General features: G+C 41.0%; 1 protein-coding gene across 4 annotated transcripts in view; it reads right to left on the minus strand.

The window, feature by feature from the left end:
* Positions 1–23,941, minus strand: part of ZNF827 (zinc finger protein 827) — a 115,253-nt gene that overhangs the window by 50,817 nt on the left and 40,495 nt on the right. For all 4 annotated transcript variants that reach the window (XM_028744957.2, XM_028744958.2, XM_028744959.2 and 1 more), the window contains exons 3-5: positions 20,416–20,588; positions 17,464–17,935; positions 11,867–12,100 (exon numbers count right to left, since the gene is read on the minus strand). In XM_028744957.2, coding sequence (XP_028600790.2) covers positions 11,867–12,100; positions 17,464–17,935; positions 20,416–20,588 — 879 coding nt within the window. The remainder of the gene's footprint in view (positions 1–11,866; positions 12,101–17,463; positions 17,936–20,415; positions 20,589–23,941) is intronic.

Genomic DNA, 23,941 nt, shown 5'->3' on the forward strand with positions numbered 1-23,941 from the left:
TTAGAAAGCCGCCTCCGTGTAACAATGAATGTGTGTGTCATTCAACGGTTAATTCCTGCCTGCAAATATCTTCCTGCTTGGACATTTATTTTATTTGTTTCAGGTATTTATATACTATTTAATGTTCAGAATTTCTAAACACATTGCATTTTTTATTAAAAAAACCACACTGTACAGAGATATAAAGGACAGAGTAAAATTTTCTTCAAATAGGTAACACATCCTGTCAGCTTCCTCTTCCTTTCCCTTTGGAGAACTCATCAAGGAGGAAGATACCAGGCAAGCCTGTGCTGGGGTGGGGGAAAGGTGGCGGTCCATCAGACAGCACTTTGTCAATGGCTCCTCCAACCCTGATTCTCTTCAATATGATGTGGACAGCTTTATGAGCCATACATGTATCCCCTCCATGACTCTCTTATTCGCTTAGTGTCACAGACCAGCCTGCAGTATTGTATTTTGATAAATGTTTCGTTTTTCTGGAGTCCCTGAAACATGCATGTATGTGGCCTATTCACCCTGGTTGGCTGCTTGTCCCATCTTCTCACTGGGACTCGCTTTGAGAATCCTAAGGAGCAAGAACCAACAGCTGTGTTCTCCCCAGGCAAGCCTGCATGGCACTGACTTTGTCATCCTTCTGATGCCAGGAAAAGATGCTCTTGTTTCTCCTGGGCATTTGGGCAGTGCCAATGGTCTTGCTTTGGGTCATTTATTTGTTGTGTTCATTCTTATGTCAGTGTAGTGGTCATTTTATGTTGTTGGATGGCTGTTACATGGATGAAGGCTTTTACTATGTATTTTTGTTTTAATGTATATTTTATTGTATATTATATTTTGTATGCACGGGACGCGGGTGGCGCTGTGGGTAAAAGCCTCAGCGCCTAGGGCTTGCCGATCGAAAGGTCGGCGGTTCGAATCCCCGCGGCGGGGTGCGCTCTCGTTGCTCGGTCCCAACGCCTGCCAACCTAGCAGTTCGAAAGCACCCCTGGGTGCAAGTAGATAAATAGGGACCGCTTACTGGCGGGAAGGTAAACGGCGTTTCCGTGTGCTGCGCTGGCTCGCCAGATGCAGCTTTGTCACGCTGGCCACGTGACCCGGAAGTGTCTCCGGACAGCGCTGGCCCCCGGCCTCTTGAGTGAGATGGGCGCACAACCCTAGAGTCTGTCAAGACTGGCCCGTACGGGCAGGGGTACCTTTACCTTTACTTATATTTTGTATACCATTCTCCCTGTAAAACACTTTGGGACTTATTCTGGTAGCCTGAAGCAGCATGAACTGAATTGAGCTGAAAGCTGCAAAATATATCAGTTTGGCAGGAAACTGGAAAAATAAGTTTCAAAGTAATTTTCAAGATAATCAAACTCTATTAATTAACGTGATTGCATTTATGAAGTAATATTTAGTATATTTCAGGAGCACCATGAAATACACTACTGAACTAAGGAGAAATAAAAGTGATGTGATGAATCAACCCCACACGAGGAAGTCAAGCTGCCCTGAAGACATAGATTTATCTGGTAGGGGTCAGGACATCTGCTGTACAGTGAAATTAATCCAGTTACAGTCATGGGTTGCAGTCTCAAAGCATACTATACGGATAAGTACATGCTAAATTTGTAGGTGCCCTGAACTAATATACTTTCCCCCAGTGGAGTCATGTTATTTAAAAAGCCAAATAGTTCCAGACGCAGCTCACATCCTCCCTAAGAAGCACTGTGTAGCAAGCAGTACCAGCTACTGCCTACCAGTCAGTTGAGGCAAGTTAGCAAACACATTTTTGACAAATGTCTTCAGTGTAACTCACAGGCTCCTTTTGACCGTATTATTAATAAACAGCTGGCATTTGTGGTCACTAACTGCCTCAGGTCTCCATATGTGCCCAGCCTGATTTCCTTACAAGGTAGGACAATAAAACAATAATAAAGAGCTTTGTATTTTAACAAGTTCCTTTCATCCAAACACACCTGACGCTCCCTTTTTGTGTTACTCATGTGAAGGGGCAAATCTTGTTGAAAGAGTGTTGCACCCTTAGCACTAAACCTGATGTTCTGTGGTTTTCTTGGCCCCTTCCTGATGCTGTCTATGTGTAGAGGGAAGGTTTGCAAGGGCACATAGGTGGTCTCTGAAGGGATGCACAGGCTGCCAAACATGCAGAAGTGGTGGTCTCTGTAAGCTTGAATCCAGCATGCTTAGAGTTCCAGGTAAAGAGACAGCCTACATGCATAGAGGCTTATGCTGTAGCAAACAGTGTTTAGTCATGAAGACCACACTGTAAAATCATTTGGGCCATAATGGAACAAGAATCTCAAGAGAATTTGTTTTTTTAAAGAGATAAATAGTCAAGTGTAGGAAGAGGCATCCCACCTCATTTATTACTTATAGCAAATGGTCCATTCTGGTTTTAAAATCCTCCAAAAGCAAGACACTGTTTTAAGCAGATTACATCAGTAAGCAAACATTTACTATGCATACTGCCTCCCCAATTTATTATTAAAATTGCCAAAGGTACATCAAATGCATTGAAGGGGAAAGTGGTTCAGTGGAAATGTTCTGTTGGAAGGGCTAACAGGAAAAGGGAAAGAGGCCCCAATCTAGAAAGAAAAGGGGAGGAAGCATCTAGATGCACAAGGTACTGCTTATTGGCCCAATGTGTTCAGAAGAGGATCTTCCTCAGGAGCACTACACAATATTCTGTGCTCCTCTTCAGGTTTCCTCCCCTTTTTAAGGAAACCTAAACATGAAAACAATGGACATAATCCAGCCAAAATCATGCATTTTAGGACCCACTCAGATTAAGTTCAGCATCTGCTTAACTTGAGGAGCTCATGCCCAAATAGGGTTAGTTGAGTACTGACTACTGTATACGGATTAAATGGTAACAACAGTGCATCATCTACAAGCTTTATTTGAGATCAGCTGAGTTGCCTAATGTAATATTCTTGGAACACTCAAAGCAATATTCTTCATTTATCAAATCAGCACATTTCTTCTACTGCCTTGCAATACATTTCAGCACAGACATTTAGTGTGCCAAAAATATTGGGAGCTAGTTTTTAGCAATTGCACTCTGAGTAGAAAAGCCAACATTATTTTTTAATTTTTAGAATCCATGTGATCTCTCTCCAAAGGATGATCTCATCCAGTCATAAGCAACTCCCTATGAAAATATCCACCATAAAATGATTCAAACTGCTTCTAGTCAGCACACTATGGAATTTACATAATAAACTGAATTCACCATAATTTATTATTAGATTTCAAGTGCCTTACAATGGAAGGTACACATTGTTAGCGTCATGGCTCCCCTTGGGGGGGGGGGAATCTGTGAGCATACAGATTAGATGTAAATTAATGTAACACAGCAATGATGTACGGAGAAAAGGAATAGCAGAATCTGCAGTTTCCTACCCACTGCACCATATTTTCACTGAGACAGGGCCGGCCCAAGGCATTTTGCTGCCTGAGGCAAATAACAAGATGGCACCCCCTTCCTCCATTTCACATATAGAATGCCAATTAGGCTGTGTATTCACCATACATTTAAAGCACCCCCCCTAAAAAATTATGGGTATTGTAGTTTCTTAAGGCGGCTAAGAACCAGTGCTGCCCAGCGAGGACTGGGGTATTTTGGGGAAAATTTTGTTGGGAGTTTTTGCTGTTGTTACTGATATTAACGGCTATTACCTTTTTGTATCTTTATTTTTATGTGGAAATTGTTCAGTTCGGTTATGTAGTTTTTAATGTGTTTTATTTAATTTTATGATGACTTTGCTAGATTTGTAATTATGTAAATCTTTTCATATTGTAAGCCACCTTGAGCATTGTTTTAACTGTGGAAAGGCGGCACATAAATAAAAAGATGACGATGAGTGCTTCCCCCCCAGGGGGGTACTCAAAGGTACGCAGTACTGACATCTCTTTTTTTGTTGTCAAAAAGTGTGGCACTTACTGTAACAACTTCATGGTGAGTACCAGCACCTATTTTTCTAGGGATAAAGCACTGAGAACTGTACTTCAGTTTCCAGAATTATTTAAATGTATAGTGTATACACAGCCTTAGACTGAATCTTACTTCAATATTGACAATGGGACACCAATCTCCACTGCACCTGAGGGCACTAGTCTAGCTTGGAGTGTTGCAGGTAGCTCATGTGATACACATAGTTCTGCCTGCTTGATACCCTTGGTACTTGCTGCCTGGGGCAGCCGTCTCACTCTGCCAGTGATCAATGATCAAACCAGGAGGTGATGTGCCAAACTGCGTCTCTCCAGTATATGCAATGTGAGTGGGTATGCCAGCTTTTTTTGAGTGTAGGATACAACACATTTGCTAGCACATCACTTCTCTTTACAGCCCCTCCTGAGCTGAAAGGTATTCATCTGAAGCAGGGAACCTCCTCACTAATGCTCCCCAAGCAATTAAGAACCCTGATTTGAATCTTGCAGTGGTCCTACATAACTAGAAGAGCCTCCTTGCTTCCAAAGAAAGCCCTTGGCTGTAAAGATGGGCAAGGTGAAGTGCCAGAGGGGACAGGACTTGCCAGGAGTGAACACCCAAGAGGGCTTTGGTCTTTGCAATGATGGATGCATAAGTTTGTGATGTGGTAAATGAATCAACTATCTGCCAGCTAAGAACCTCAGATGCTGATTTGACTGACATGTTCTGTCTTTTAACACATCCCCCGGCCATTCCTGTTGTTTAAAGATACTCACACAGCGACTAAACCACCTTAGTGTCCCATAGAGGGACAATCATCTATCTGCAATCACAACCATAAAGGGGCATAAATAGCTACCTTGTACTGAGTTAGATCATTGGTTCATCAACCTTAGTATTGTCAACACTGATTGGCAGAGGTTTCCCAGGGTTTCAGAGAGGAGAAATTCCCAGCCCTACCTGGAAATGCCGGGGATTGCACCAGGAACCTGGTCTCATCAGGACCATAGACCAGGGTTGGTCGGTCTCTGGTTGCTCCATTTACCTTGGAGACCTGGTATAGTGTACTGGCTGAGAGATGGAGCTATGAATCAGAAGATCACTGATTTGAATCTTACTCTTGTCATGAGCTCACTTGATGACCTTGGGCAAACCACACTTTATTAGTTTGAGTTTCATCTTCAACAACACGGGGAGATAATAATACTGACTTTGTCTTACAGGGTTGTTGTAAGGTTTACAACTAGATAATGCACATGAAGCACTTCAGACACTTGAAAGTGTCATACAAGTGTTCAGCATTCTTATTATCTCTACAGACAGAAGAGTCTCTGAAGAACTCTAAAGAACACAATAACACTCTTAGGGTTCAGAAGACCTGGCAATCCTACACCTTCTTGACATGGCAGTCCTTTCTACATCAGAATGAAAGCTTGTTTTCCTGGTATACTGTTCCTCCATTTTCACATAGGGCCAACTTCAGATAAATGCCTCTCTGAGAAACATAGATGATAAAGTGAGGATTATACCATCTTGCAAAACCATGTACAAATCAATCCTTCACTACCTTGGGGAGTTTTGAACTGTGCTTTACTTAGGAAGGTTTATTATGGCTAAAAATTGAAAGATCTCCCATGCTCTTTCCCCCAACCCTCTTTAGAAGATAATAGAGACACTGAAGTGAATGTTTCAATTCAACAATATTGTAAGAAAAAAGCTCTTATTGTAGGAAAACAGTTATTCTCTTTTTTAAAAAAACTTAAGCTTTCCATCTTTGCATTCTGCAATGCATTTAAAGCAAAGGTCAAAGTGTTATTGTCATCAAAGAGTATCTGAAGAGGAAATGACTCAATGAACCTGCTGTGCTATAAGACCCACACATATATAAAATAACATATATTAAAGTGTAAACTTTGCAGGATTTGGATTTGACCTTTAAAAACTTGAAACAGTAACTCTAGCTATTTAAGAATTAAAACCAGAGGTAAAGAGACCCTGAATCTAAGTGAGAGCCTAAAGTGACCTTTAAAAGGAAACGTAGGTTATTTGTAAACCTCTTGAAAACACCAGTGGATGAGCAGGGTTTAAATCTAGCTCAGCATTCCCCAGGAAAGGGTGCATATGGGGGATCCTAACCCCCTGTCAAATTTGGCCTGCAAGGTTGATAAAGATATTCAGAAAAATGTTTCTTAATATGTTCTGCTCTGGGTATTATGAAATATATTAGATTCATAAACAATACTTATTTCACTCCTGTTTCAACCCTCCTCTCCCAGAAAATAAAGAAGGCACTTTCTTTTAGGAGAATGTGTCCCCGTCCCCAGTGCTTGATTGCTGAGTACATGCAAGGCAAGAATGATCCATGTAGACCAGAGGTGGGAGGCTTTTTTCAGCCCAAGAGCTGCATTTCCTTCTGGGCAACTTTCTGAGGACCACATGTCAGAAGCCAGAGGCAACAGTGGGTAGAGCAATGAATGTATATTTTAACATTGTACAGTGGGCTTGTTTACACACACACACACACACACACACACACACACACACACACACACACACACTGTATCCACCATCCTGACAAGCAAGAGGCGCTGTCAGATTTCAAGGACAAATTCCAACCAAGCAAAAGCACTTGGGGTGCAAAGGTGGGGCATTAAGGGGTGCAGCCCAGGGGAAATTCTGAAGGCCAGATAAACAAGCCTAGCAGGCCCCCTTTGGCCACTGAGCCTGAGTTTCCCCATCCTTGATGTAAACAAGCTGAGGAGCATCTGTTTTGGGGGAGGGTGTTGCCTCTGTTGTTTTATTGGATTGGATTGTAGGAAGGACAGTTATGCTAGTTCAAATTATTCAAGATGGAAAAAATGTTTCAATAGCACATGCTACTCTGCTTGCATAAATACAATAACAGAAACACGTGGTTGTGTTATACATCTAAACAGAGATGATGAAATCTAAACACTATTGAATAAATACTGATGCACATTGTATATTTTTATTTCCTTTCTGGTCTGGTAAACAGCTGAAATAACCTTACACACTTATATAATGTTGCTATTTGAATCTTTACCACACAAGTATATATATTGGACAAATAGTTATCTTACAGACAGTTACAATGCTGCTGTGAATGTGACTTATGTATCAAGGTGTATACTTGAATATTATTCCATCAAACATAAATCAAAAGCTGTCTCCCCATCCCCTTTTTCGCTTCTTACTATGTGAATACATACACACACACAATATATATTTACACACACACACACACACACACTGTGGTAAAAGATCACTTTGAAAAGGCAGCTGTGCTTGATGAAGGTTCTAGTCTTGGTATTCAAGAGAGGAATGGCCACAGTTCCCAGCTCTTGAAGTAAGCAAGCATGGGACAAAACCCTTGTCATTTTTGGTGGCCTAGATATTGTGCTCAGTACAAAGGAATCCAGCTTTTTTTGGAGCAGAGGAGGGAGGGCGGGGCAACCTTTCCTGTTTTTCTGCCAGTTGTCAAACCACCACCACCACCAAGCAAGGCCACTGTCTTCCCAACTGGTAGACAGCCTTATGAATGTCTGTATTTATGCTATCTACATATTCATTCCAAATAAAGCCCTTTACAGATGTTCTTACCAGGCAGCATGCATTCGGTGGCACTCTTGTGGGAGGCTCTGTGCCTGATCTACACACATTCATCTGAACATCAGAAGAGAGTGTATGTGTGGGTTGGCCATCTTCAGACATTCAAACAGATGTGTGCAGGTTGAGAAAGATCCTGATGCTACAATGTCATTCCACAACAGGCCTGCTTATACTGGGATGGCAACATATCCTACACTAGAGGAAAGTCCTCTGTTTTGAATGTCCAGTCCAAAGTCTGCTTTAAAGACAGCGGACCATAAAAAGGGAGAGCAGGGTCCTTGAAATTGTCTATCAACGGTTAGCAGCACCTAGACAGCAGAGTCAACAGTCACACAAGTTTTCCCCAGTATGGTGAAGTGTATGTATCACCTAATCAAATTATATTGTTTCTAAATTTGTGACTGTTCGTATAATTTATCATATGTAATTTTTATGCAAATTGTTGTCCTCTTTTTTTGGATGGTGCACGTCCTCTGTTTTGGCAAAGCATAAGTGGGCAACTCTGGTTTATACTACACAGGGATACTGCTAGCATCAAAACTTGGTTCTCAGAGTTTTGCAGCAAGATAATTATTATTTTAAAATGTTATAAAAATATTGCACAAAGGGCTTTTCAATTTCTCCCTACATTTCCATTTATCCCCTGACATTTTTCATTTTTCTTCTTTTACCACTGGGATTCTGCTCTGGTATGAGATTTCCTCCACCCGCAAGAGTTGGTAACCATATGACATCACTAGGCTGGGCATTGTGACATCACCAGGCCTTGGAATGCTGCTGGCTCAGCAGCCATCCTTACAAATGGCAAATCCGTTGGAGGCCTGTTGTCCTGATAGATTCGGCTCAATCGGATAAAGATGAAAGGAAGGAATTTCTGAACCACAGAAGACATCTACAGTTATGAGACAGCTGCTGCTAAGATTGCAGAAGCACTTGCAGACATTGTCAGGAGAAACATAGAAACTGGGGCACTTAAAAAACAACAAAAAACACCCCACCAGGCTGACCTGTCAGCAATTTGAAGTGGAAATCATTAACAAGAAGGCTTTTTAAGCCTGAGCATTTGTTCTGTTAAGGCAATTGCACAGGAAACATTCAAGGCAGCATAGTTTACTTCTGAATATATACCTGTAAGCAAAGTCCTGATTTTGTAAAAAAATGAGCAGCACACCTGTGAATATTTAAAATAGCTGTCCAAAAATGAGCTCTAGTTCAAAATTTCTGGGAACAAAAACATATGGAATACAACAAAGGAAAGCCTCCCTCAGAAGGTATGATTCACCATTTTTGTGGTCTAGAATATGTCAAACAAGTCAAAAAAGTTTTTATATTGAAAATACATAGTCATAAACAATCTAATATTTCAATCTGAAGGTTAATATAAGCCCACCAGTCAGCCTGCAAAGAAAGATCAGCTGTGGTTTCTGTAAGAAAGCCCCTATTAATTGCTCCCTTTCTAGCTTATTGATGAGCTAGATAGCAAACACCACTACCATCAGCATTTTTTTTACTGAATTACTTAAAACACACACACACAAGACAAATGGTTTGCTAATGTATTTATAACATACATTATTTCAATACAGTGAGTTCAAAACTCAAAAAGGAATGGAGATTTAATATGTGTCTTCTCAACATTTTTATTTAAACTGCAAATGGACCGATAGGCCATCGTAATGCACAAGCATGTATTTCGAAGAAAATCATTACAACCCATATTAATATAAAACTAGCAACAAATTATGCTCCGCATTCGTAGCAGAGCCCACAAATCTTGGCAGGACCTGGGAGCAAACCACTTGTCTATAAGCCAACAAGGTGAAGCTTTCATGCTCCCCGCTCAACAGGTTCCTTGCTTGGCGATTTTTACAAAGAAAGAACAACCACCAGTACATGTATGAGTGTAGCAACCCATCCTCTAATGCTGTGTACAAGGGTAGCCTCATACCATTTTGAAAGGCGTTTTGTTGTTGTTGTTTTAAATCCTCCAATGGTGTATACCAGAGGCTTTCCCCAATAGTCACAAGAATTAAATTTCTAATCACTGGTGATAAAAATTAATCATATCATCAGGATGCTAAATAAGACTTTTTATTTCTTTATAAATGAATTATTAATAATAAAATCTCCATCTCCAGAAACTCACACTTATTATTCATGAAAGCAGAAAGTGGGCATGCTTTTTCCTTCTTCTCAACAACTTATTCCTATATTTATATTCAAACATTACCCACAAATACTTGTGCTTTGTGAATGAAAAATAAACCTCATATCACCAGGTATGCTGTTGGAAATTTTCCTCAAAATCTCTATTAAGCATAATTGCATACTGAATATTTTATGCAGGGTACAACCTCATCTTTCGGAATAGCCTGAGAGACATCCAGACTTGCCCAGTCATCAGTAGCTTACCAAGACAAGCACGCTGTTTACAAATGTTTTCGTATAATAGGTCTACCTAGAATACACAGAACATCCAAACAACATGTTCTGGATAAATGGGGGAAGCCGGAGTAGGATAGACAGAAAGAGAAAGAGAGAGCCAGCAAATGAATAGACCCACCTTAAAATATTCAGAAATAATTAAAAGAAGGAGATTAGAAGAAAAGACAACATGTTGGAGATGTAAACACCCGAAAGCAGATATGCTACATACAGTGGTACCCTGGGTTACAAACACTTCAGGTTACAGACACCGCAAACCTGGAAGTAGTACCTCAGGTTAAGAACTCTACCTCAGGATGAGATCAGAAATCACACACCAGCGGCAGGGCGGCAGCAGCGGGAGGCCCCATTAGCTAAAGTGGTACCTCAGGTTAAGAACAGTTTCAGGTTAAGAACGGACCTCCAGAACGAATTAAGTTCATAACCAGAGGTACTACTGTATTTAGAATGGACCAGTAATACAAGTATTTTGGAGATTAACACTAAGTAAGTTTAATGAAGGTGAAGATTCCATCGCAGTTACTTCATAAACTGCTTAGAGGCTTTATTACAATCAAGTGGTATATAATGTTTTGTAAATAAATATGTTTTTAGATTGGAGGCTGAAAAATAACTTAGTCTGCAAATTTAATCCCACTGATTTAGGAGTAAGCCCCACTAAAATCTGTAGGACTTACTTCAGAGTAAACATGGTTAGGACTGCAGCCATATTTATTACTTATTAAAAGCAGCTAAAAGTTTAAACATGCAGAATCAGAAGAATGCTAATGAATTGGGAAATTTGCCTCTAGGAAAATGATCAAATTGGAGAAGTTAGCTTTTTCAATCAAAAAGAGTAATGGGGAGTTTGGTGCAGCCAAAATAAGAAGGATTTAGCAAACCCTCATCAGCTGAGAAGTGGACGGCTAAATCCTGTTGCGGTTACAAGCACTTGTTTGTGCAGCCAAGGCAGAATTGAACCCCAGCCACCCCACTTCACAAGTGACACCAGCTGTTTGACAGGTGGAAAATGGAAATCTTGGGGTGGGGGCAAGATTAGCTCATAGCCCAGGGGTTTCCCTACTCCTGCTTTAGGAATCCCCATCCCATGTTTGAGGCTTCCTCATGCCTGCTGATACCGCATTCTTGTGCATGGATGATGCTGTGTACCATACAATCCACACTTGGAGAGCAACAGTTCTTCACCCAGTTCTACATATGGGAGGCTAGTAGCAAGCCCACTCACTAGGGGGCAGATGCAGGCTTAGAGCACAACACTTGATACATGAAGCCTGTATGATGTCCCTACATTCTGAATTGCAGCATCCTCTAGGGAAGGGGTCAGCAAACTTTTTCAGCAGAGGGCCGGTCGACTGTCCCTCAGACCCTGTGGGGGGCAGACTATATTTGGGGAGGGGGAAATGAACGAATTCCTATGCCCCACAAATAACCCAGAGATGCATTTTAAATAAAAGCACACATTCTACACATGTAAAAACACCAGGCAGGCCCCGCAAATAACCCAGAGATGCATTTTAAATAAAAGGAGACATTCTACTCATGTAAAAACACACTGATTCCTGGACTGCCCGCGGGCTGGATTTAGAAGGCGATTGGGCCGGATCCGGCCCCCAGGCCTTAGTTTGCCTACCCATGCTCTAGGGTATCCCAAAGCTGTAGCTGTCCCAAATATGGAACTGCAAAAAGCTCATGAAGAGGAACCAGAAATATTTTGCAATAATTTGATAGTGGTTATTAGAAAGTCAACATCAGTGCATCACAGTAATTAGCCATTAAAGCCCTCTTTGTTGTAACTAAAACGAGGCAACTGACAACTAAAAACCAGAAAGCTGAATATTTTAAAAACCAATCTGGTACCTGATAGCTTCATAAGAAGTTCGGATGCTGCTTTGACAGACATGTCCTGCTGCAATACATTCGCCGGCACTTCTTGTGGCTTGAGATTCTCCTCGGGAAGGCTTGCGGAAGATGTTTCAGGCTCAGGACTAAAAACGTAAGTAGATTTCGGAAAAGTGGAGCTTGCATTTTCCTCATCTTTCGGTTCATCTTTCACTTTAAATGTAGGAGGCAAGGGTTCTTTTTGATTTGCAGCTGTTAACAGAAGGGGAGGAAAGGGTTCGGTGAAGTGCGTAAATGTATAATCAGAAGACAGCAAGTTCACAAGAGTCATGGGGAACAGTTTGGGACAATGGTGCAGGGCAGGGAACTCTACACAGAAAACCAAATTGGGCAGGCTTCAAGAGGCAACAAGTACTGATAAATTCCTACACAAAAGGCAACCAGATAGCTGATGCCTTCTGAATGCCAATCCTAGAATATACTTTCTGATGCAGTCTGGGGGAAGAAGCACTAATTCACCCCACTGGTTAATCTATTAGAATTCCAAAAAGTTAGGATCCTCACTAGGCAGTAATGCTTCAAGCTGCCTTTGGAGTTCTGTTGCATCCATGAAGCAGAACTACATCATTAAAAAAAAAATCTTTGTCAGGTTTTGGACAATGGAGATAAGTGTTTCACAGAACAAAAGAGGGAGCTCCCCACGCTCCAAGCCCACAGGATTCCTCAAATAATGCCTGCAGTGGCAGGATATGCAGCTTGCTCCAACCAGACATATAGCTGTCTAGCCCTGGCACTTTTTCCTTTCTTTAATTACACCCTTTCTATTTTGCTCATTTGCAGAGAAGCCTGCAACGCATCGATCTGGGCCAAAGCAAGCTGGGTGGGTGGGGATAAAGTTCAATTTTGCAGAAAAGGCTGACAGGGAACTATCCTCAGGCTCCATCTAAGTTTTTGCCGTTGTTCATATTATAATAAATGGAAATACTCTCCTAAAACATTGCTAGTAAATTTCGCAAGCCCACTAAATAAAACATCATCGCCTGCTGTTTTATGAGCTGGAACTCTGTTAAGTATCGCAGTGCTGGTCAAATGTACAATTCCACACAACATTTTGGATACACATTGCTCTGATCAATGGGTTTAATTTCTTCCTTTAGCATAACATCTTTCCCCTTGTGTGGCATTGACATATCTACCAAGTTTACATTTTCATCTTTCAGATATATTCCATTCCTTCAGTGACTTTATAACATGTTGCTAGGTAACAGTGCACACAAGTCAGGTTTCAGGACCTTTCGTTAAGACACTATAAAATGAGCGCATGGGCCTTTTTTTGCATGAAAAATGCACATTGGGGGCCTTTACTATTCCTGTCTGTTGAACACTAAAGATCAATTTCTAAATAAAAAAACATGAAGAGTGAGACTGTATTCTGTCTGTATTCTGTTCTCCTCTCCCCCTAAAATGCTTCTTGCTGCCTTTCTTTCAGCCACCACAGGCTCTGCTATCACCAAGTCAGTAGAGGTAAGGTTGAAAGTTACTGAATGCATGGCATATATTTAAGCAGTGTTATTCTAAAATGCCAGAGCAGTAGCACAAATTGGTTACAAACCTTTGGATTTGGGTTTGAAAAAGGGGTAAGGGATATCGGTGTGTTCCTAATTCTAAACACCTATCAGTTCCTCATAATTTTATGTCACTATAATCCAATGCATGTTTAAAAGGTAAAGGTAAAGGGACCCGACCATTAGGTCCTGTCGTGGCCGACTCTGCGGTTGCGGCGCTCATCTCGCTTTATTGGCCGAGGGAGCCAGCGTACAGCTTCTGGGTCATGTGGCCAGCATGACTAAGCCGCTTCTGGCGAACCGGAGCAGCGCACGGAAACACCGTTTACTTTCCCGCTGGAGCAGTACCTATTTATCTACTTGCACTTTGACGTGCTTTCGAACTGCCAGGTTGGCAGGAGAAGGGACCGAGCAACGGGAGCTCACCCCATCGCAGGGTTTAACCCACAGCACCACCCACATCCCTTCAATGCATGTTTACTTGGAAGTAAATCCCAATACTGCACTTACTCCCTAGGAAGTGTACCTCTTAGAAAACTAGTAGAAATTGCTTGCTCTTAGCATATCAGACTGCATTTGTTAAGCATTTCTAATTGTCAATTCGTCTTTACAAATCTTCTCTCCATCCTATGTTTGCCAATAGCAGTTTTTGTAACCCCAGAAATCCAACATTTAGGGTAAATCAAAACAATGAAGCATGGGTGGGCACTGTGGCCACCTTCAGCCTAAGTCAGCATGGCCAATGTGCAGGGATTATGGAAGCCTTGATGACACCATATTGGCTACCCTTTCTACCAGCCCACACTTCTCTACATTCCTCCCCATCTTCAGTGCAGCAGATGGCTCTTCGGTGAAGGAACAGTCCAGTGTTGACACACCTGTTATGGAATGCTCTCCCCAGAGAGGCTTTCCCCTTTCCCTTCACCAAGTCACCAAGTGAGGCTTTTCAGAAAAAGTCTGAAGTACTAGCGATAGTCATAATAAATGGCATATCTGCATATTCAGTTGCATCAGCAACAAAAAAGAAAATGAAAATTATTTTCCCCAAATCCTCATGGATCCACTAGGAACAATATTGTTACAATTTGCAGGGCGGGGGGGGGGGGGGCTAAACATTTGGGGAAGAAGCATGAATAGGTGTATGTGTCAATCTGAACCTATTCTGTGGTTTATTACTGTAGAGCATGGCATAGGTAAGAAAACTGACATAATCCTAATAGGACAGGAGACCCTCCATGATGAACTCTGGTGACCTTGGTAGAAGTCTGATTCCAGCCTCATCTCCTGGAGGGCATTCAAGAAATTCTGAGTCCCTCAGACCTGGCATAAAGGTCAACACATGTAAATTCAGTTGCCAGTACAGCCTATTTACCACCTAAATGGGGGCCATCAAAATAATTTGAAGGAAAGGAGCAAACAAAGGGTGACCAGTTTAGACATCATGCACTAGGATAATATCCTTTCAAACTCCTGATTTGCAATATGGGCGAGGTAAGAAATGGGCAGGAAACTCTGGAAGAAAGACAATAAGAACTGCAGGAATTGCTCATCTCAAGGCCCCTTCCTCCACTAAGATGCATTAGCAAGAAATATTATAAAACACCTGGATTTTCAGGAGTTAGTTGGGTTCTCCCAGTTCCATTGAAAGCAACTCACACAGCGCTCCCAAGGAATCAGCACAAACCCATTTCGCTTAAGGACAGGTATACTCCCCCCCCCCCATTTCTTAACTTACTATTAGGGTGAGTCCTGCTGGCCCAAATTGTCACACTCACTTTTGTAGGCTTTGAGAATACTCAGCGATTTCCCACTCTTTAGGTGAGTAGGTGTTGTAGGGTTTGCGGCCTGCTTAAATTGTAATTTTTCTGTCTAAAGCAGCAGTTATATATTCTGTCATTTTCATTTCATATAATAAACCAAGCTTTCTTTATTCTTTTTGTTTAATAACTTCTTATGGGCATGGGGTCGAGGGCAATCACATATTCATAAACAGATGCATGTTATAACTCCAGCAAAAGATCCTAAATTTCTTGTTATGGTGTGTGTATGAATACTGTACATGTGAGTGCTGGACACGCACATCACTTCAAACACATACTGTAAAAGAAGGGACGTTTCAGAGTTTTACACTCTTTTTTGAACACAAACCTGTAAGTGAAGGCAGTCAGAATGAGACCCCCAACATGGCAAGAAGCAGAGTTGCAAAATATTCTGCACATCACTCAGCAAGAGCATCATGATTAGTGATATCCCAGTGCTGGCACCCTGCCAAACTGGTCAACACTTTAGTTATGTGATCACACCAGTGATTTAACTGCCTGCTGTCGTGGTCCCACAAGACATTTGGGCATCAGTGCAGCTGCATAGCTAATGCATAACAATTTAGGGCAAATGATTATGTTCTTTTGAATGCTCAGATACAAAAACTGGAATCACATTATTAATTTCCAGAGGGATGTGCTGCATTAGTCTGTTCTGCAGCAAAACCAACCATGTTAGCCTTATAGCACTTTAAAAACTAGCAAATTAATCATGGCGTGAGCTTTCATTGATTAAGAGCCAAATTTCAGCAGAGAGGGACAATAGAGAAGTAGGGCCACTTCATCAGCTCTGCTGAGAAGTCTGATCCATTCCTGTTATCTGGCAATAGCCGTTCCATCAAGCTGCAGTGAGGGAGAAAGGAGAAGGAGAGGCACACCATCAGCTCTCTTGAGAAACCTGCTCTATCCCGTTTTCCCACTCCAACTATCAACTTGTAGCAGCCATTCCTGTCAGGTTGCAGTGGGGCAAAGGGAGAAGGGAAAAGAGACCACTCCATCAGCTCAGCTGAGATAGTAGCAACTTTTGGCTCCTCTTCTCCTTAAACTCTTTCCATTACAGCTGAATTATTATAAAAACTTTGTAACCAAAGGAGTAATCCCAACCAAGATCCAATGGGATGAGCCAGGTTGGAAGTCCACGATCCTGGTTCAGGTAGAGATACACTTAGAAGGGGCTCAGCTGAGGAAGTCCTTAAAAGGGGTGTGGCAAGGGGTGATGGAGCAGGGGAGACTTACCACTAAGCCCAAATCCTTTCAGGTCAGTCACATGATCTTGCAAATTGCACTGGAAAAAGGGTGCTGTCTATTTTAAAGGCTTGTTTTCCCTCTGCTGGGCTCAGGCCAACTCAGCTGGCAGTAGTCCCACTCCAGAGCTAAGTCTGGAATAGGAATACATTTCACCGGAATAATTTATCCTGTGAATTACACTGGCTTCCTATAATTTGGATTGCTCTGCCCCTATAAATGCTTGAATTTGCTTTTTCTCTCCTGACTCCCAATTCTTTTTCCTTTTGCGTTGCATCATTGGATTGTAAGCCTAAAGGCAGGGACTGTTTTATTATTGATCTTTGTAAAGCTCTGAAAACCTTTTCAGCTGAAATAAAAGCACCTGAAATAAATACATAAATTAGTTAGCCTTGAAAGTGCTCCAGGATTCCTTGTTGTTGTTGCACTATTAATGTAAATTCAAGGTGGGGAGACACCTGAGATCCATCGCCTCAAAATATAAAACAGGGACATAAAACTGAGCTGTCTTACATGAGTTGAGGAACTTCAGCCCACATCTCAAATACCCAAGAGTAGAGATGCTTGAAGAATTCAATCTTTGCCACTCACTATATGAATTAACCTTAGATTCATGTGCCAACTGAAACTTAAGTATTCACTTCTCTGAATATTGCAAGACAGTTCTCAGTAGTTTTTATTATAAATTTATTTGGAATATTTCCAACCTGCTCTCTGTTAAATATAATCCCAGAGCGTGCTACAACATAATGCACATAATGCATAAGAATTCCAATCATGGGCATATTTACTTGGGACTCAGTTCTATTGACCTTGGAGTCTCTGGTAACATTTAGAACTTATTCTGAGAGAAAATTACGAGTTAAATATGTCTTAAAACTTGTGTTTAAATACATACTTTGTAAGGATTTAACAGGGTGGCATAGTGAGTAAAAACATGGAAAAAGGGATGCAGACCAGAAGCAGAGAGTTTTGTCATCCTTACCTGAGAGCTTCATGAGAAAATCTGATGCCATCTTGACAGAGATGTCCTGGCTGAAAAGTGCCGACGCTGTATTGGTCACAAAGTCAATGGAGTCTTTTAGCTTTGTGTTGTTGGTGATTCTGTCAACAACACTGAGAGTGAAGGTTGGGGTGGAGGTGCTGCTGTCATCTTTGGGCTCTTCTTTTATTAGCAGAGGTGGGACGGTAGATCCAGCCACCTCAGGAGTTTTAGAGGTGGCCGCAGTCCCTGCGTGGTCTGTTGCTCCATCCATCTGCTGCCCCATTCTGGAGTTGTCACTTAGCAATGGTGACCCCTTGACATCCATTTCTGGGATCTCTTCCTTCACTTTGGCTTCTGTCCTCAGGAAGTGCTGGTGGCAGCGCATGTGGAGTTTGAGGCTGAAGTGGCGAGAGGAGGTAAATGGGCATAGCTGGCACTGAAATGTCTCTCCCCGGTCTTGATGTTGGTGAACCTGATTAAGTGGTTGATGATTAGGTAACAGTGACAACAACAGCAACAACATTTCTCAGACAAATAGCAAAAACTTATTTCAGACCAATACTGTGCATATCTCCTACTGGCTGCCTTCCTGCCTCCTTAGTGCTTATAGAGCTCAGTACATTTTATTTGCACATCTCAAAAGACCTTAACAAAGGAGGTCAGCATGATGAGCTGAGATTGACTCTCCTGTCTATATGTGACAATTTAATGATGAATATTTCACAGTACACATCTTTGTTCAGAGGTCACGGGTTAAAAGTCACAGAATTATTCAAGAGCAAGCTGCAAAGCACATTGCTTCTCAAGATTAGTTCCAAAAGCAATTATGTCCTGTAATATATCTCTATATCTATCTATCTATCTATCTATCTATCTATCTATCTATCTATAAGAGTGTGAGTGTGTGTGTGTGTGTGTTCCCTACACACTGTAGGGAACAAATACTAGGTCATAAGAACTGATTCACTGGAAAGAGAGAGAGAGTGTTCCAAGGAATCAGTCCTTATGACCTAGCCTTTATTCCCTACAGTGTATAAAACTCTAAGAACTCCATCCTTGGTCACGTTTACTTGTGAATAAATTCCATTGACCTTAGTGTATCTGTATGCCCAGTTCAGGAGTTCTGTTGCTGCTGCCTTTCCAGTTGATGGCAGCCAGCATCTAAATCACATTGATGGAGGAGGGGGAGGAACACAGAACACAGCAGGGCTGGCATCTTTGCCCATCCATGCCAATGCAACATCTGTTCTGGCCACTAGGTAGCTAACTGCAATTGAAGTGGTTTGCAAAGTTCATAACTGCAAACTGATTGCTTGCTCATGGTTTAATAAATCACAACCATGATTGGACATCATATATATATATATATATATATATATATATATATATATATACACACACACACACACACACACACTACTACAGTCACATACCCAAAGGGAGAATGCGTGGAGATACTGAAATCCTAGGCCTTTGCATGTAGAACATGCCTTACATATTTGGGTTTCTGATAGCAGTTTAGTTAATATATGCCTTGTATTACAGGCACCTCTGCAATGATGCACCTTCATAATACCAGCTCTGTACTTGGAACTATATTCAGGGATGGGAAACCTGTGGCTCATCAGATGTTGTTGGACTACAACTCCCCTCATCCCAGAACATCATATTTATATCCAAATATGAACTGATTCCTGAGATCCTTAAGGTTTCTATTCCTATAGCTGCAAAACACTGTATTAAAAACAAATTTAGAGAGTGGGACCTTTTGTTAACTAGATGTCATCGTTAAGCTATGCAATTTTCATCATTTTATTGTTGTTTTTAATCTGATCATCATCTTTCAGATTACTTTTCTGAGTTATCTGTTGGTGCAACTGAGAAAGCATTAACTGCACTAAGATTCCACAGTATATTTAGATGAGAGATAAGTTAGAATATCTGTAAATTGTTGTTTATGTATTAGTGGCCAGGGAGATATCGAAGATGTTCACTAAGTATTATATTGTTCCACTATAATTTCCCTAAGGACAGGTTTTTGAAAGAGATTCTTCAGACACTTTCCTTTTTTAAACAGTAGGGCGGATTGGTTATTTACTGATTGATAGATAGGGATAAATCTGAGTTCGGTCAGTAGAGCATGAGGCTCTTAAATCTCAGGGTCATGTGTTTGAGCACCACGGTGGGTGAAAGATTCCTGCATTTCAGGGGGTTGGACTGGAGGACCCTTGTGGTCCCTTCCAACTCTACAATTCCATGACTCTACATCAAGTTTCTATGTTTATTCTAGTGGCTCAATGGATCAGACAAAAATTTGTCACACAAAACGGGGTCCAACGTTCTGGAGTTGATCTATGTTAAAAATGTATCTCTCAACTTGATTGTTTGTAGTGTGGTGATCAATGGTTTTTAGCAAATAAATCCAACCCTTTGATGGGCTGACTATTGACCATTCTGGCTGGGCTCATAGAGGTTGGAATCCAACAGCATTTGGAGGGCCATGGGTTTCCCATCTCATGGACAATTACATTTTCGCCCTTATAATGTTATAAATGATATGTAGCTGTATGTACTAGACCAAGGCTCTTATCAAGAAAAGCTTGGCACAGACTGATATTTTGTGTTCATTTAGGCACAAACATCTCACAGCGGACCTCTCTGAAAAATTATTGCAAAGCTTAGCTGCATGTATACAATCCCTTGCATGCAAGCAAATGGGTTTCCTGGATGGTGGCCAAACGTTGGCAAGTATTTGTTATAGATAGCAAGAAGGCTACTGCTTTCCCTGCCCAACCCCTGTGCTGGAGAAAATGAATCCATTAAAATGGCACTAGAAAAAAACACAAAAAAACAACAACCACCATGCTGGATTTTATAGCGAGTGGGTTTTTAAAGAACTGCAATGACCTCATAGACTGGATTTCTTCAATTACCAGTATCCACTGACCTTACCTTCATGTGCGATTTTAGATTGTCCTTGCGTGCACAGCGAAATGGACACAAAGGGCATTGATGGCTTTTTAAGCCTGTATGTATAACCATGTGTCGCTTCCAGTAGCTCTTCCTTTTTATCACTAGGCCACAGATCGGACACTGGAAAGGTTTCCCACCTTCTTCTTCTGAGGCTTAGGATAAGGAGCAATAAAAAAAGAAAACATCATTAAATTGTAGTGAACGTCTCCAAATACAGTTTTGCAAATTTTATCTCTCTCCTGTGGAAATACCTATTGAATGCTTTCCCTTAATGTTTTCATTCATCTCTGGGTACAGAACTTTTAGAACGTTGAATAATCATTTCCCTGGAATGGGGATCCTATGGGTCCAATGAAAGTGATGCTGGCAATAGAGGACAAGTGTCCCATTCATACTTTGGTCAACCAGCAGAGGATGCTACTGTGCTTTACCTAGCCTCGTGAATATAATCCTGCAGCTAATTTTTTTTTGCTTTTGACCTATGTAATACAGAGAAAGTACTCGGCTCTTTCTTTCTTTCACTTTCTTTCACTGAAGTATTCAAAGAAAAGGGAAGTGATTAAATTACACAGTAATCCACACCTCCTGAATGAAAGCAATACTGAGCATGACATACTGCATTTGCAATACTGATGCTGAGAGATTTTAGAGCCCCTGCTGCTGCGCAATTTCATTCTGGCTCAAGAAGACCACTGATGCCACTTCAGGATTCAGAGGCAACTCTGAGGTCATTATTTAATTCATTACTCGGTTTTACCTACACATTATGTCTAGAGCTTAATTTGAGCCCTAGAATCTGCTTTCATTGTGAGCAACCAGATAAAAAAAATAAAAACCATTGATTTCAGTACAACTTCTATGGCTAAATCCCTTCCCAAACTGCTGCTCCTTTCTCATGGACATATGAGGGATGGAACTAAAGGTGTTTCTGCATTTGGTTGAAGGAATCTTTCGGTCGGAAGAAGATTCCTTCCAGGGGAAGTAAAGGACCATACATATTCTACTCAGATATAAAACAATTTACTTATTCTTTAAGCTGGTCCTCACCTAAGGGACCACAGCTATGTTTGAATGGTCACAAGACTTTTCATAGAAGACCTGACTTTTGCATCAAGAATTCACTTTAGCATTTCATTACAACTCCCCCATATTAATCCCTGGAATCCCCCCCCCCCTTTTTTAAGTATCATATATTATATCTGAATGCTGCTCTTCACACCTGCTGGTTAAGCTAGAGAGAAAAGCATCTTTGAACATATACAGAGCAATCAACCACAAAGCCACTACTTATGCATAATGTTAAAAGATGAGCTCAACAAATGATGGCTTGTTTTTAGAAGAATGAGCAAGTACGAGACTTGGACTCACACACTGCTCATTCCCTTTCCTCTTCCTTTACATGCAAGGGGAGGAAATGGGAAACTGTGGTTTGTTACAAGCCATGACTGGAAGCTTTAAATTTCCTCCCCTCACACTTTAAAGGAGGAGGAGCGAGTCAGTCCAAGGCTCACATTTGTTCATTCTTATAAAAAGAAACCACTGTTTGTCATAACTTCTGAATCAGGCCACTGAGTCAAAATATATAATTTATAAACAGCCTTATGTCCCAGCACCTCAAAAATTAAGTGCTTCTTTTATAAATGTGGCCATCAGTCATTACTGATAGTGGGTGCTATCAAGGCAAGGTAAAGATTTTGCAACTTGTTGAAAATGCAAAGAGGAAGAGAGGATTCTTCCCACTGAGTTGACATAATCAACCATCTGACATTACACTGCAAATTCCTAGTCCTGTTATGAGAAAGTTTACAGTGTTACCTTGGAAACAGGAGATATTTCTGTGACTGCCGAAAGGATATCTGATTATTTTCAAAACTGCAAAAGTCAGTGGCGTTTTTCTTGTGATATTTAGGAATTATGTCCAGAATATTACAGCTCACTCCCTAATGTATTCATCAGCTGTTTTTCATCTTTGAGAACTCAAATGTCAATACTTTCTACGACTTGGAATGCAGTGATAAAACCTGCATGAACTTGTCATTTCCTGCTGCAGACTTTCTTGTAAAGATATAATTCAGCTGACTTTGCTAGAGCCCTACTGGATTGTTCATGTGTACTCTGAATCTGTTTCAGCAAATTAAATAAATACAGACCTCAAGTGTCCTGTGCTGAAACAGGTGAAATCAGTAATCTGCATAAGTGATGCAAATTAAGGAAATACATGCAAATCTGCTTCCTTATTTAATTTATTCTGCAACTTGGGTTAGGTGGGGGAGATGAGAAACAGAAAAGCTACAACAGAAAGCATTGAAGCCCTGCCTTCAAACATCAGAAAGCCTGCTTAATCGCCAGTTTCTAAGATTTCACCAGACGTTGCCTATACGTCTTCAAATCCCAAAAGACTAGAAACTTTGGTTTTGTCTATAAAATATCAAAGCTTCCAGAGATTCTCAGGATGCTAAATTCTATGTTCAGTGCTGAATATACTGTATGTGCAATTTAAGTATATAAGCAATCCATCTTATTAGTTTAATAAAACAAGCATGTGAGAAAAAATGCAAAGTTCTCTCACATTTCACATCATGTATGATACAATTTTTCCATCATGGCACTGAGAATTATAATCTGAAAACAATGCCAGAATTGTTGCTTTCTCACTAACAAATTCTCCCTAAAACGGTAGGTTAAGTAAAACTTATTTTTCTTGCGTCCTGTCATACCGTTCCAGATATGCTGGAACTGCCATCCCACTCACTCTGTTAATCAGGACACTGCTCTTTCCTACTTTTAAGTCTTTCCTCAAAATTTTATGCCTTTCCTGAATCATCTGATCCTCACTTTACCACAACTGCTATCTGACTATTCACAACCAATTCCAACTTTTCAGATGCAAATCCATGACTTAATCCTTGTTCAATAGACTGTGAGCTATTTGATGTGGGATGGAGTGTGTATATACACCCACACACTGGGCAATGCCAGACCCACACTGTTGGTGCTAAAAATCAATGTGCAACAGTAGCAGCAACAGCAGCAGTAATAGTGATATCAGTGAATTTTCTACTTATTTTTTCCACCTGAGCTCAAGTCCAACAGTCTGTCTGGCAATGTTGATCAGTGTTCCCCAACCTGATCCCCTGCAGATGTTTTAGGCTACAACTCCTATCATCTCCAGCTAGTGCAACCATTGCTACCAAAAAAGTAAGAGATAAAATATAAGCAAAGCCCACCTGTTCAGCCCACTTCTTAATTCCTTCCTATGCCATTGTAAATCCAGTTCACCATTAGACTAGGCTTGGATTGTGTGCCTCTTCAAATCCTAAGCATGTTCACTTTGAAGTACGTCCCATTGTGTTCAATGGAGCTTATCCCTTAATAAGTGTGTTTGCAATCCTATGAACTCTTTCTTAAGAGAAGGTCCCACTGAACTCATTGGGACTTACTACTGAGTAAACATGCATTGGGTCCAGCTGCATTACCACAACTGGCTCTGTAACCAGCAGAGTTA

This window comes from Podarcis muralis, chromosome 9, assembly GCF_964188315.1.
Source record: "Podarcis muralis chromosome 9, rPodMur119.hap1.1, whole genome shotgun sequence".
Taxonomy (NCBI): domain Eukaryota; kingdom Metazoa; phylum Chordata; class Lepidosauria; order Squamata; family Lacertidae; genus Podarcis; species Podarcis muralis.